The sequence below is a fragment of the Eublepharis macularius genome, chromosome 1 (genome assembly GCF_028583425.1).
Source record: "Eublepharis macularius isolate TG4126 chromosome 1, MPM_Emac_v1.0, whole genome shotgun sequence".
Taxonomy (NCBI): Eukaryota; Metazoa; Chordata; class Lepidosauria; order Squamata; family Eublepharidae; genus Eublepharis; species Eublepharis macularius.
The window spans coordinates 184535713-184550239 of NC_072790.1; the positions used below are offsets into that span (position 1 = coordinate 184535713).

General features: G+C 40.4%; 1 protein-coding gene across 2 annotated transcripts in view; it reads right to left on the reverse strand.

Annotated features, from left to right (window-relative positions):
- Positions 1-2831: 2831 nt before the first annotated feature.
- MIA3 (MIA SH3 domain ER export factor 3) overlaps positions 2832-14527 on the reverse strand; it is a 43401-nt gene continuing 31705 nt past the window's right edge. The window contains exons 16-29 of one of the 2 annotated variants that reach the window (XM_054980043.1): positions 14466-14521; positions 14285-14375; positions 10575-10713; positions 9364-9465; positions 9223-9283; positions 9092-9127; positions 8717-8784; positions 8495-8592; positions 8253-8384; positions 6875-6946; positions 6691-6770; positions 6462-6533; positions 5738-5882; positions 2832-3699 (exon numbers count right to left, since the gene is read on the reverse strand). In XM_054980043.1, the coding sequence (XP_054836018.1) occupies positions 3383-3699; positions 5738-5882; positions 6462-6533; positions 6691-6770; positions 6875-6946; positions 8253-8384; positions 8495-8592; positions 8717-8784; positions 9092-9127; positions 9223-9283; positions 9364-9465; positions 10575-10713; positions 14285-14375; positions 14466-14521 (1469 nt within the window). In that variant the 3' untranslated portion in view covers positions 2832-3382. The remainder of the gene's footprint in view (positions 3700-5737; positions 5883-6461; positions 6534-6690; positions 6771-6874; positions 6947-8252; positions 8385-8494; positions 8593-8716; positions 8785-9091; positions 9128-9222; positions 9284-9363; positions 9466-10574; positions 10714-14284; positions 14376-14465; positions 14522-14527) is intronic. The other variant, XM_054980051.1, reaches the window with a different exon arrangement.

Consider the following 14527-nt stretch of genomic DNA (forward strand, 5'->3'; position numbering starts at 1 on the left):
GCAAACATTAGCTTTATTTTAGGCGCTTCTGTGTTTTGCTTCTGCTTGTTTTAATAAATTGACGGACACTTTTCTTGTTCCAGTGATATTTTAGGGATTTTTTGAGTGTGGCATTTTTGGGTACAGTATTTGTTAATTTTCTGCACAGAATTGTGCCAAGGTCCAAGGAGTGTGCTGGCAGCTGGATTATTAAGGTGTTATTTTAGGTGGGAGGGATACAATTTGGATTCTGGTCTTTACATAGCACACTAATCAAATTGGATAACTTTCCTGCTCTTTTTCTACTTTGAAGTTTGGGGAAGAGTGCTTTTCTATACCTCCCTAACACAGACTTCGCTCTCAAAGTCCAGAACTAGTTATTCAGTCATTAAGTTGACCTTGAGGAAGACCAACCATGCAATGGAGGGGGTGGGGGGCAGACATGAGTGATGTGGGCTGACAATGTCACATGGGAGAAACATGCTCACTCTATATGCTCATCAGAGGCCACGAGAGGAGACTCTGAGCCACAAGAGAGAGGCATAGACCACTTGAATTTCCTGACTCAGCACCTTGGGATTGACCAAACACCTTACAGAACTCCGATACGTAGTCCCTCACCATTGCAACTGCTGAAGCCTGGCAGGGGAGGGAAAGAGGAAATAGTTTGGAGAAGGATACAGGTGAAAATGAAGTACCCCTTCCACAAGTCCTTGCAAGTTCTCCACCATGTAATTGGTTCAGCTCAGCTGGCACTATGCAACTGAGCCATAGGTGAGAGACTGTTTGGGGTGGGGCAGTGAAGACGGGAGCAGACAAAACTCGGTGGGAAGAAAGCAGGTGAAGGGGAAGAGGCTATGGGAGGCAGGAAAGGGAGAGAGGACATGGGGGGGGAGGGAAAATGAGACATCACCTGCAAGTCCCCCACATAAGCCTGAATTCTGAAGTTACAGGGGAAAAATTAACTTGATTCTGTTGACTTTCATAACGTTAGTGTGCCAGACGGAATAGTTTCTAAGCAGTCCCAAATGGATTAACCTTTCCTCATAAGTGCTTTAACCTTTCTAATTCTTGACACTTTTTTCCAATTACATCTTTTATGATAGTACAACGATGGCTGCTCTCAATATTTCAAATGCAGTAAGTGCCATAAATTCTTATCAAGATTATAGGATATTGCCTACTTTATTTTCAGTCTTTTCCCTGACATTTTTCACTGCAACTAAATTTAATATTGGCACTTCCACAGAGCTCTTTTTCTCTACCCTCTCCCATATCCCCCCTGTATACAGATTGAATCCCAATTGCAATTGGAAGGCACTAACCAATGTGGATCTTTCCTAGCAATCTGCAACTTCTGAAACACTGAACCAGACAGAATTATTCCCACCATGCTTTTCAGCAAGCAAGCACTACTAGCAGTAGTGGAAAATGGACCCAGTAGAGGGAAGCAAGTAATAAGATCCCTTGCAGGGCCTGGTACTACTGATTTACTTTTCAAATATTTGGCAATATGAATACATTCACAGTGCTGGAGCTAGTGAACCATGAGCCTTAAAAAGTTGATGCTGGAGCTTCTAGGACCCACTTGGGCAAGATGTAATTAGCTACTAATTACTGCACAAGAAGATGTGTGTGTTTGTCCTGAGTTCTGCTTACTAGGGATCCTTTGATGAAGGAGTTGCTTTCAGCATAGGGTTGTCAAGTAACAGTATCGAGAGATTGTGCATGATTCTAACAAAAAGAAGCCAAAGTTGTATTGTCTTTCGTTGGCATGGATGCACAGGATCTCTGGTGCCCGTCATTTGCCAACCCAACCGAAGAATGAAGGCCAGAAACCATGGTTGTTTCTTCAATGTAGTTGCTGTTTTACCTATTTATGCTACCATAAACCCTGCATAAGAACAATCTTTGCACTTGAAGCATGTCTTCCATCCTAACTGCTTGACAGCCTTGTCAATGTAATTATACCACTTGTAATCATGTTTTTCCTACTCCAAAGCTCTCAAGAGGGGTGGGACTGTGGCTCAGTGCTCAAGCATCTGCTTTGTATGTAAAATGTTCTTCCAGTTACTATTCCTAATATGTATGCTTAAAAGGATTATGTAATAGGTGACAAAAGACTTCCATCTGAGAGCCTGCAGTCAGACAATACCGACCTTGGTAGGCCAAGGATTTGATTCACTACAGGGCAGCTTTGTGTGATCATTAACAGAAGTACTAATGGAGTAGATACGGCAATTTCTCCTACAAGTGCCTTTACACACACCACTCAGGAGACAGCTACACTGAAGCAACCCAGTTAACATCTGATTAGAATTGCATAGAATAATGCCTTAAGGATCCCCTTCACATGCACTTCATGGCACTACTGAGTTGTTTTCTCTTGAATGCTTTAATCTGCTTCTTCTTGCCTGATGCATTGCAAAAATATTCCAATAACCTTGCCCCAGTAAAAGCTAAATGTAACATGCATCAAAATGACCATATGGATAAAGTGCTGTCTATCGATAACTATAATGACTTAATTGTAAATAGTACTATTTCAACTTGTGCTTTTTTTTCTTGTGCTTGGAAGTGAGAGAGACCTGCTTTCCAGAAAAGTTTTCAAATTAACTAGGAAATGTTTTTACTACCTGGCTTGCATTTTCCTGGGCAGTGAGGACTCTACACTTAAACCTTTTCTGCCTGTTCAGGGCATACCACGGTTTGTTCATCCACCACAGCCCTCCACTAAAAAGGGCAGATTGCCCTGACACACAGTAACAAGTTCCTTGATTAATCTGTAGTTGTACTTTTATGGCCATGAAGGAAAATGGCTGTTGAACATAACTCATCAAATTTAGCAAAAGTGATCTCGCTCTCTTTATTAATAGAATTGTCCTTCCAATACAGTGTAGTTTGAGCCTCTGGTCTTTTACACCAGATGTTTTTAAAAAGTCTGAGTTAGAATCCTTATGTAAACCACTGGTCTACAGTCACTGTAGGCTATAGTTGAAGGGGTAGCATTTCTTACATAGGTATTTCCACAGGAAATGTTCAGATTATATTTTGAATTATGAAATCACCCACCAATTTGTTACATAGGCTACATTAATTAAAAACTAACTACACAGGTACTTTTCATATATTGCACGTTGAGAGCTGTGAACTGACCACAGCTATAAGAAGCAGACTTCAGGTTCATCACAGAAAAAATTATACTTGCCCAGGAGGATGGGCAAGTCCTCATTAAAGATGATCAAAATGCACAAGGCTAGTAATTGGAGACAACTTATTCTTGCATTTTAAAAAAAAGCTACTTTGAAACCAAATCTAAAAGAGGAAAACAGAGTTGGTTGTGCTAAGCCATTGAAATCCTCACCACATGAAACGTGGTAGAGTTCAGTCCAGAGATCTCAAGTCATGGTTTCTGTTCTGGATGATGTGCTGAGTCCTGTGAGCTAGCTGGGGACGGTGGACATGGAGGACCTCCTTGGTAGCTACTGGGTCCTGAAGGCGGTAAGTCTCTGACTGGAGGAGGGGGATAGTCCCTTAATCCTTGAGGGGGTAGCCGTGGAGGATAATAATCTCTGGGGGTTGGAGGTCGGAAAGGAGGAGGCCCACGGAGATATCCTCTGTGCTCTGGAGGTGGCAGTGGGCCAGGTGGAAAGTCTCTCATTCCAAAGGGAGGACCAGGTGGATAATCTCTAGGAATGGGTGGAGGAGGAGCACCACGCACTAAAAGGAAACGAAGAACAGTAAAGTTGACACCATGTACAAATTTTGCCTGCAACTGCACTTTGGCTAAACACCTAAGGGCAAATGTGAACATTTCACACTGAAATCTGGCAGAAATATGACAGTGAACACAGAGTCCTAAGACTTCGTGCTTTCATTTTAGGAAAGTGCATTTATGGACTGCAAATCCACTGTGTTCAGGAAATAAAAAGATCTACTGCACAGAAGATGAAGCATCTGTGCCCTTTTCAACCTATCACTTCCCTCCTAAAACACTGCTTTGGCGGAAAAAAGGTTTTGAAAACCCAGCTTCCACAAAAAATTAAATATAGCTCAGGATAGAAATGAAAAATATATAAATTTATACCATACACTGACTTGCATAATTTATTCTGAAACATTTCCTTGTACCTGAAAACTAAAACACAGATTTACATCTTCTGGTTTTTGAAAAACAAAACATTGTTCAAAATGTATACATGCACAGTGTGAGCTTGGCACGACCATTCAGTCTCTGTTTTGTTGGTAGTTGCCTCTTAGGAACCAATGTCTTCTACTAAACTCAGGATCTGGCAAGCCCCCAACCTAAAGGCTGTTCACAGCACAAGATCCAAGAGCTCTAGCTAGGGCCATTTGCAGAACAGGTAGGAGCAGGTTGCTCAACATGAATGGCTTACTGTCATAAAGGCACAATGGCTAGTTTATGATGCAGACAAGCCAAAAAGAGGAATCCTGCCAAAAAAGGGGACCCCCCCGCCCCAGATACTGATCCATTCACTCACTAAATGCTGACTACTGCACCAGATTAGATGAGTTCTATCAAGGTACTTCTATGTAGAGAAGTACCTTAACAGAACTCAAATAACGTAGCACAGTACAATATAGCCAGTGCCACAATCCTGCAGGTATCACAAAGACTGCCTTTAGCGCACTTTCTCCTTGCCTCAAGGTCTCCCTCCTTTCTCATTTGAAAATAAGGATGAGCGCTGGATAAACTTCCCTGACAAACCTAGGAAATACAGCTATTTGTATCTTCATTCCACAGCTGCCATCATCATCCTGAACTCATATCCAGTTTTGGATCCTGTGACGTACCCTGGCCTTGTTTACTGGCTCCCTTACGATACCCAGCCCCGGCTCCATGTACCTCGTCCTCCAGACCTCCTTTGGATTATTGCCTGAATCTCTGCTCAGATCCATACTTGACTCCTCCACCAAGGCTCTCTTCCTGGAACTCCAAACCTCCCAAAATTGTTCAGAACCTGGACAGCCCAGACAAGCCTAATCGTGTCAGATCTCAGTAACTAAGCGTGTGCAGAAGCGTGGTCGGCGCCATTCACCAGCATCGACAACAGAAGCAGGATGCTTTCCCACCTCCCACTAGTTTAGGGGCAGTCAGCGGGCCAGTCACAACTTTAGAGGTTAGGCAGTTTTGAGGCGTTGGGCCGGATCCTAAAGGGTTAAGCAGTGCATAACGGGCGGCTCACCCCTGCAGTCTATAGGGGTGGCAAGGGCTGTCCAACGGCTGTTGGCGGTTAAACATCACTTGCCATCCTGTGGTTGTCAGCATCATGACTGGGGGAACAACGCATTGAACAGCAAAGGGACTTTCGATGCCGGACATCCACAGCCCTATGCCTTGCCAATGCTCCAAAAGGCTGTAATTAATAAAGCTGTGGCCATTTCAACCGAAGATTGGCCTTGGTAATTGGATAGAAAATCTACAAGGAAGACCAGCATTGCTATGCAGAGGAAGGCAATGGCAAACCATCTCTGTTAGTCTCTTGCCTTGAAAACCCAAGAAGGGGGTCGCCATAAGTCGGCCATGACTTATGTCGGCCATGACTAACTGTCAAACACCTATAACTGATGTTGCTTGGGTCCTGCAAATTCTACATGAGGCTGAACTGAATGCTCTTTAAAAGTTGCATCTTCACCTCCTGTTCTGCAACAGGATGTGGAAAAGATTCTGGAATTCAGACTGTACAATTTCTTTAAAGTAAAAATTTTAGCACAACATAATGTATAGCAAACATACCTATAGAGATAGGAATAGGACGGGGTCCATAAGGTGCTCGAGGGGGAGGTCCAAATCGAACAGGAGGTGGCATAGGTACAGTTGCTGGAGATGTCATTATGGGAGGACCAGTAAAAGATGGTGGTCCTTTAGAGCTTATATTAACCTGTAAAAGATGGCAGCTTTATCCTTCTAGTAGATGTTCCAATATACTACAAGATCAAGCTTCTGACCAAATATTATTTTGAGAAGCAGAGTTGTCTAGCAGCAGGGCTCTAAAACTCCATTTCTCTCCATATTATGAAGATTTCCCTGCTCTTTACAGATAATGTCCCAAGAAATGGGCTTCCAACCATGTTTCAAACAACCCATCTAGATCTTTTTCCTGTGCAACTCTTTAAATGACAGCAAGGCCAGATTTCATTTCAATATAAAAATCGAGAATGTATACAAGATGTTTAAAAAGCCTCAAATATCAAGAACAACCACACCAGACAGCAAGGTAAATACATTGTCCTTAAGATGATTAATAAGAATGTTTTTTCAAAATTCAATGGTAAGGTATTAGTTGCCCCAAGGATGCAAGGAAGCTTACGTCAAGAAGCCTGCTAAGAGAGAAAGCTCAGGGTGAGTTGTGTGAATACTCATTTTGCTATGCTGCCACGTGAAAAAGCATGCTCCTAATCCGTCCTTCCTGTTAAAGCAGCAGAAGCAACAGCACCACTCCCAGCTTCTCAGTACTCACTACAGTTGATTCAGCAGATGAAGGTGGAACAGAATCAGCACAGGGGGCTTCACGCTCTTTGGGAGGATTTTGCTTTATTTTTCCCCCAGAAGAATAGTGACAGTGAGATGACAGACAAAATAGATATATAAGTAAGCACCAATGCAACATACATAGTGGGGTAAGAGCAAAGATTCTGCCTCAAGAGTCATCTGAACTGCAAAATAAAAACTTATTTCTATTTACTCACCATTCCATCCAGTACAGCAGAAGACGGAGAGGATGTTCTTGGCCCACAGTTGATTTGGGATCCTACAGCAAGACCAAGATCTGGAAAGACGAGAAAAAAAATCCTTTCTATGTTTTATATACTGCTTCCGGAAAAGATTATAATTTTTTTCAGCTTACTAGTAGCAGTATAGTTGCAGTCTCACCTGGAGCAGATATTCTTCCTGACAGCTCAGAATGCCTTCTTGGGACTGGAGGGCCATCAGGCATAGCAGAACCTGCAGGAGACAGAACTCAAGAGCTCAACCACTTGTATGGTAAGCAGCTGTTTCTAACAACAGCATTCTTAGTGCTCTTCAAGTAAGCACCCTCCATTTTTCACTATTTATGCAACTGGTGCATGATGGTTAACACATTATAAGCTTATTCACCCAACCTTAACAATTAACAAAGGATACACTGGCACAAGAATTCTTAGTGTAAACTAGCTAGGTCCCCTACTTTCAATCAGAATTTGAAGCTAAATAATAATTGTTACAAGTAAGGAACCTTATTATCCTTAAGTAGAGTTAAGGTTGGTGCCAACATATAACTTAACTATGGTAAAGTGGGAAGAGAAGCATCTGATCCATTCTTGATCTCTTTAACCATGGCTAAGATAAGGCCTTTGGGTAAGCCTGCAATGCCTGAAACAAGACATCTGAGGCAAAACATTTAATGAGGACTATCATAAGTTGTAGACAGCCTGGGATTTTTAATACAATCATCAGTGTTAGCAGCTGAATTAGAACAGTTGTTCCCAAATCCTCGACAAATACCGGGAACAATATTCAGCTTATTTTAAACGGAACCATCTTAAGATCCGAGCTTTAGGTAGTGCGTGTGTCAGAGTACTCAGAAACTCAGGAACACCAGAGCTTTTCAACATCCATTTGCAAGACCACAAGCATAAGCCAACCAAAGAGAAGCAACTGGGTTCTACTGATTTTAATGAGAGGAAATTTAAGCATGATTGACTCATCAATTGAAATCAATAGTCAAGAAGTGTTTACCATAGGTTGGTAGCCTAAATGCTATCATCCTGTTTAATTTAGGGCTATTTGTTATTTTCACTATTTTCTATTATTCTTAACATTCATATACAGAAACCAGAAATTAGCTGCAAATCTAGTCATTAAGTGGTTGGATTTGTGTTTCATACACACAAATGGCTGGAAGATTGCAGACTACTGCGTATCTTATATGAATTAACCCTTCTTAGTTTTAAGGCTCACGTTTCTGACTAATTTCAGCTTCCTTAGATAAGAACACACTTGACAAAGTCCTTAAGTAACTCTAAAGTTTTTCCAGCACTATTTACAGTGTGAGCTATAAAGTCTTAATCACAAGCAGCTTGCAAGGATTCTTCGGTTTCTGATACTATTAGTACCACTGAGAAAATGACAATGAGATAACAAGGTGTAATGGCCATTGGGGCTAACACAAGATACAGAAAACATGACATAGCAGTTTATAAACAACAATGCTTTAAAACAGTTTGTTTACCAAAGTAGCATAATAGGGGGGGAAACCCTGATTTCTTACCAAGTTCACCTCTAGACCCTTCCCTTGGATTGGCAGAAAGGGGCCGCACAGGAGGTTCCATCATTAGTGGTGGGGAAGGAGCTCCCCCACTCACAGGTGAAGGTCCAAAGGATCCATCACGACTCAATGGACCTGTAAGATGGTCGGAATAATGTGCCATCACTGGTGCAAAATACTTATTTCTCTTCAGAAAATCTATGTTGGCACTTTAGTTCACTAACAACAGATGAGTGGATATTTACCTCTGCGCGGAGGGACTTGGGGGTCTGGTCGACCTGGTGTTGGTTTCACAATTAATGGTCTCTGAAGATTAGCTATTTTTTGATTTACCTCTATTAACCTAGTAAAAATAAAATTATTAAAAGAGACACACTTTCATAAAGAAAGTTACAGTTGAATGTATTGTCCTATCCAGTTACAAATGTAAGGTGATTTGTGTTGGCAAATGTTGAGAATATGCTTACTTTTGTCTCAGGTTGGCAGCTTCCCTTTTCTCTTCAGCTAATGTTCTCTCTGCAGAACGTGCTATGAGCTATAAGGGAACAAGTGTTGGAAATACAGATAATAAGCTAGGTACAAACCATCAGTTAGAATCCTGATACAGTGCCTACCAACAAACAGTTGTCAGTTTGGCAGCTCTCATTCAGAGTTCAGTCAAACTATGGTTCACAAACTGTGGGGCTCATAATGATGCATGAATGCAGCTAAAAAAAGGAAGCTACATATTGAGATGTTAGCAGCATTAACCTTCTCACTCCATGGAATAAATTAAGTTTAACAATACACAAATTTAATGCTACAAAACTAAAAATACAATGATTTTGAAAAAAAATTCTTACCCAGTTGTCATGGGCCTTTTTCTCATGACTAGCAATCTGAAAGTATTAAAAATGTTGTTTAATAAATTTGCACACTTGCTTAATAAATCTCATATTCACTTTATCAGAATTATCTCAGGAGAGCATTATACCTGATTTTTGTACGATCGTTCTGTTTTTTGCAATTCTTCCTCCATTTCCTGAATTCTTTGCCTGTCAAAAAAGTTAAAAGCTTATTTTTTGTTCATTATTCAAAACCTTAGGACTTTTAATACTACAAATGATTTACTAACTTGTAAACTTTCACTTCTTCAACAGCCAGGACTGCTTTTTCATCTGCAGCAGAGAGCTTCTGCTCCTTCTCCTGTCGCTCATATTCTTCTTGTGTCAACTTCCTGGGAGAGAACAGAAGGAAGCAAAATAATCAAGATGACAGAACTGCCTCACCTGGTCTTGCTGCCAGACCAAAAGCAAGAATAATTAAGAAACAATGGAAGGCATAGTGCTCACAAGGTCAAAGTATCTTCATGTGGAAAGAAATAAAGAATGCTGGCATCTACATTTATGGTTACAAAGTAGACTGGCATTCTGCCTCCTAAAAGAACGCTTCATGCTCCAGCGCATGGAGGCACCATCATTAGTGGAAAATACTTTTGGATCCAACACAAGAAAAGGACCCTTTGTGACAACTGGTCAGCTCTGTGGTTTATTTGATAAGTTCCATTTCTGTAAGATGTTTTCACTCATGTAAATATGTCTGGTGGCAATATTATTATTGTTACTGTTATTATTATATCAGAATTCTCTCTCCCCCAGTCTGGCCCATTTCTGATATTAGAGCCAAATGAGAAAAATGGAGCAACTGCAAAGGTAATGGTGTAGTAAAGGATACTTTTAGCTTATTTTGCTCATACTTTACTTATAAATATACAAGTGATCCCCTATTCACAATAAATTTGAGTCTTACTTCAAACCGATTGTTTTTTTCTCCTACTGGGGCTAATTGCAGCTTGAGAAAGTGGCAACGGTGGCTGTTAACCCTCTAGATTAGGATATTTCAAAAGAAATGTGTAACAGATGAAGAACTGACTAGGAAGTTTCCTTTAATAGTTCTTAAAAGGACTATGGCTTTGATTAATAATCAAGGGCTAAGAAAGAACACTTATTTTCTAGCCCTCAAAAATACGAATTCAAATTATTTTGCAAGACAAGCAAAACAGATATGGATTTGCAGCCTAAGTTGCTTAGAGATACTAAGTAATACCAAAACCTAGACAAAACAGGAAAAAGTACTTAAATGCAGTTGCACTGCTGAAGCTAAGAAGGGGCAAAGGCCTAGCTTGTTCAGGGATAAGAAACCACAAAGGAAACTCATGCACGATGCCAACAAGTGCTTTGAGGGAAGAACAGTTTAATAAAAAATGGAACACATCTAGTAAATAGACATCTCCTTCTCCAAACGTACTTATATTTTATGTTTCTCTTTTTAAATTCCAGTACTTACTTTTGAAGTGCCATCTCCTTCTGCTGGTAAAGCTCATTGAGAATCTCCACTTTCTGTTGTAGGGTTTTACATGTACTTTCTAGCTGAGATTTTGCTGTCTGCAAGGAACAGGAATCGTGTTCCAGCTTCTTGATTTGCTCTGCAATAAACCACATATATGTTATACTGCATCTGTGATAGTGAAGCCGAGAGGATGAACCAACACAAAATGTCTTGGTGCTCAGGAAAAAGTAGTCTGCGATCCAATTTCTGTGTTGAAAGGAAAGCTGTCCATTTGGTCAGGACAACCTCACATCACCAGCAACCAGGCAGGACTAGAGTGATGATACCATGATACAGAAGTAGTTAAGGATCAAGGAGCTCCCCTCCAAAGGGGCTGAAAGGAGGGTAGCTGGATAAAGATGATTTAGAAAAAAGGCAGAGGAACACCAAGATGAAGCAAGAATAGCATGAGGTGGGTGGGGCTGAGAGAGCTCCATAGAGCCGTGACTAGCCCAAGATCACCCAGCTGGCTTCAAGTGGAGGAGCGGGGAATCAAACCCGGCTCTCCAGATTAGAGTCCCGCGCTGTTAACCACTACACCAAAGTGGCTCTGAAGAGCAGAGCCCTGATGGTACAATAGATGGAGATGTATTAAAGGGCTGAGTATGAATGTAATGATTTCAAGAAATGGGTGCATGTATCTTTAAATGCTTGGTTTGAGCTTGGTGAAGAGTGGGGGTGAAAGAGAGGAATGAGTGAGCGATATGGTTGGTTGACTGAGATTGTGGGCGGAGTGAATGCAGTTTAGACTGGGAGAAAGGTTTCAGTCAGAAGAAAGCAGGCTGGCTGTGTGCTGCCTGAATATGTTGAAGTGTTTATGAGAGAAATATAACCTGTGTGGAACCTGAACTGAGCATGTTTGTGAAAGGACACTCAGTCAGGGAAAGAGAGGCCAGCTGTGTGCTGCCTGAGCAGGTTTAATATTTCTGTGAATGAGAGTCAGAGAAAGAGAGGCTAGCTGTGTGCTGCCTGAGGAGTTTAAGCATTTCTGTGAGAGAAATATTGAGTTAGAGAAAGAGGCTAACTGTGTTTGAAGCCTTAGAAGAGATCTGTGTGAATGAGAGTAAATGAAGTACCTTTAAGAACTAAGAACTACTTTTATGAAACCAACACGCTTCTTGAAAAATAAACATTTATTTTGTTTTGTTATATCCCAGAGTAGCTGTCATTGTTATATCCCATTCCTATCCTCAGGGCCACATAGAACCACGAAGGAGCCTGACGCTTAGGAACGTTACCAAAGGAAAAAATTAAATAAACTATCTTGGAATAAAGTATTCCTGGTGGCAGCAGACTACCCAGAGGGTTAAGGGATAGAATAAAAGAAAAATCTACCCTAAAGAAAGTAAAGGTCATAACAATGAAACTTTCCTGTCGCCTCCCTCCCACTAGAGCCCACTGATCTCCACAAAATACTACTCCTAGGGAATAGAAGAGCCTGAAGAATGACATGAGGGACGTGTGCAGTGAGAAGGGGAAGCTGTGAAAATGTTCAATTTAGTCCAGATCCAACCTAAAAAGAAGAACTATGGAAAAATACACAAATGGGGGCAAAACTACATATGGAGAATGAAGTGTCAGTGCTGATCGGAGGAAAGTAGGGTTTAGAGTGGAAAATTCAGAATTGGAACAATGTCTACTGCAAGGGGGGGAATTGATATCTAAAGTGTATAAGATTTTGTTGAAATGGTTTACAGAAGATGAGACAGTTAAAATTCGAATGGTAAAGTGGGCAATAAATTGTAATAAAGATATATTGATGGAAGCTTGGGAGAAATTGTGGGAAAATACTATATTTATTTATTTAATTTTTTCAATTTATATACCGCCCATCCCCAGGGGCTCTGGGCAGTGAACAGTTAAAATCGATAAAAACAAGAACTAAAATCAACATACAAATAATAAAACAAATTAACAAAGTGCAGTGGTGGGGAGAACCCTCCCCAACCCCAAAGGTGGGAGGCCGACATGGCACCGCCCCCTTCAATCATCGAATGCCTGGCGGAACAGCTCTGTCTTACAGGCCCGGCGGAACGATAATATGTCCCGCTGGGCCCAGGTTTCCATTGACAGAGCGTTCCACCAGGCTGGGGCCAGGACTGAAAAGGCCCTGGCCCTGGTTGAAGCGAGGCGGGCTTCCTTAGGGCCAGGGACCACAAGTAAATATTTATTCGCTGATCGAAGCGATCTCCGGGGAACGTACAGGGAGAGGCGGTCCCGAAGATATGCCGGTCCCAACCCGCTCAGGGCTTTAAAGGTAAGAACCAACACTTTGAACCTGATTCGGAATTCAACCAGAAGCCAGTGCAGCTGGCGCAGGACAGGTGTGATGTGTGACAGGTAAGGTATACCAGTCAGGACCCGTGCCGCCGCATTCTGGACCAGTTGATATCTATAAAGATATCAACATATACCACGATAAGAGAAAATGTGTATAAAATGATTTATAGATGGTATCTCACACCAAAAAAGCTAGCCAATGGAAATAGTCAGATGTCAGATAAACTGTGGAAAGCATGAGGGTTCTTTTTATCATATGTGGTGGACATGTGAAAAAGCTAAGCATTTCTGGGGGGAAATAGTAGATGCTATGTCAGAGATATTGAAGAAAAAAGTTGTTAGAAACCCAGAATTGTTATTGTTATGTATGAACCTAGAAGACTTTGACAAAATGGACAGAATAATGGTATTTTATATGACTACGGCGGCTAGGATAATTTATGCACAGCTGTGGAAGACAAAAGAGATACCATCGGTGGAAGATTGGATTTTAAAAACATTGAGCTTGGCTGAAATGGATAAACTAACGAGGAAACTTCGAGAGGAAGATATGGAAGAGTATGTAACAAGTTGGGAGAAATTTAAGAATTATATAGAAAAAAAGTGGGACATTAAAGGGAAGGTGTGGTCTTTGGATACTTTCTGAGGGGAGGAACGTGTTCTGTTACTTTGAATTAATATAGAGGTAGTAATCATTATATTATAGTAGAGGTAAAAAATCTAGTTTGTGATAATACACCATTTTATTGATATATGTAGGTACAATATATTATAATTTACTAGGTTATAATGTCATGAATTGGATAAAAATATAAAGGATATTAATCATTTTGAACATTATAGATATGATAGATATATGTAATAGTGCTATCTAAAGATATGCAATGGTATAAAATATATTACTTTGACCCATTCTTAGAATGTAGTATATAGCTATTAATATAGGGGACATATTATATTGTAGGTTATTGGATATTATTGATAGATAGTACTAAAAGATATGGAATGTTAGATAATGGTATTTATCATTAGATAGGTATTATTATATTATATATATTTTAGCTTGGTTAAGGTTTTATTTAAGAGGTAATAAAGGGAATAGAAAACTGTCGGAAGTCAGTTTAATACTGTTTTTACATTGTTGACTTTTAAATTAAGATTTTATTATGTACCTGCTTCAAGGTAGCATAAGTTTAAATACTTAAATAAGCACATAAATAAGTTTGCTAAAAAATAAGGGGGTGGATTTCACGTTAATTTGAAAACAGACAGTTCTGGCTGTCGGTTTCTAATATGCATAAAATGGGAATGAGAACTATCTTCTTGTCGGACTCCTATTGTGGTTTTAATTAAATGCCATTACATGCTAAACTGTATGTTATACACACCTTCTAATTCATGCCTTGCTACTATTTCATCATTTAGTTTGGACTGTAAGAGATCTCTGTCTTCTTCAATGATTGATAATGTTGTTTTTACCTGTGAGTAACAACAAAATGGCATGTAAACCTTTGCTGCAATACAAATACAGCTTAGGGTATACTGACTAGACAAGACAACACGTTTTACCCGTGAAACATCCATCATCTGCTTAATCTGATTTTTCATCTTTTCATTCCTGGTATCTAGCA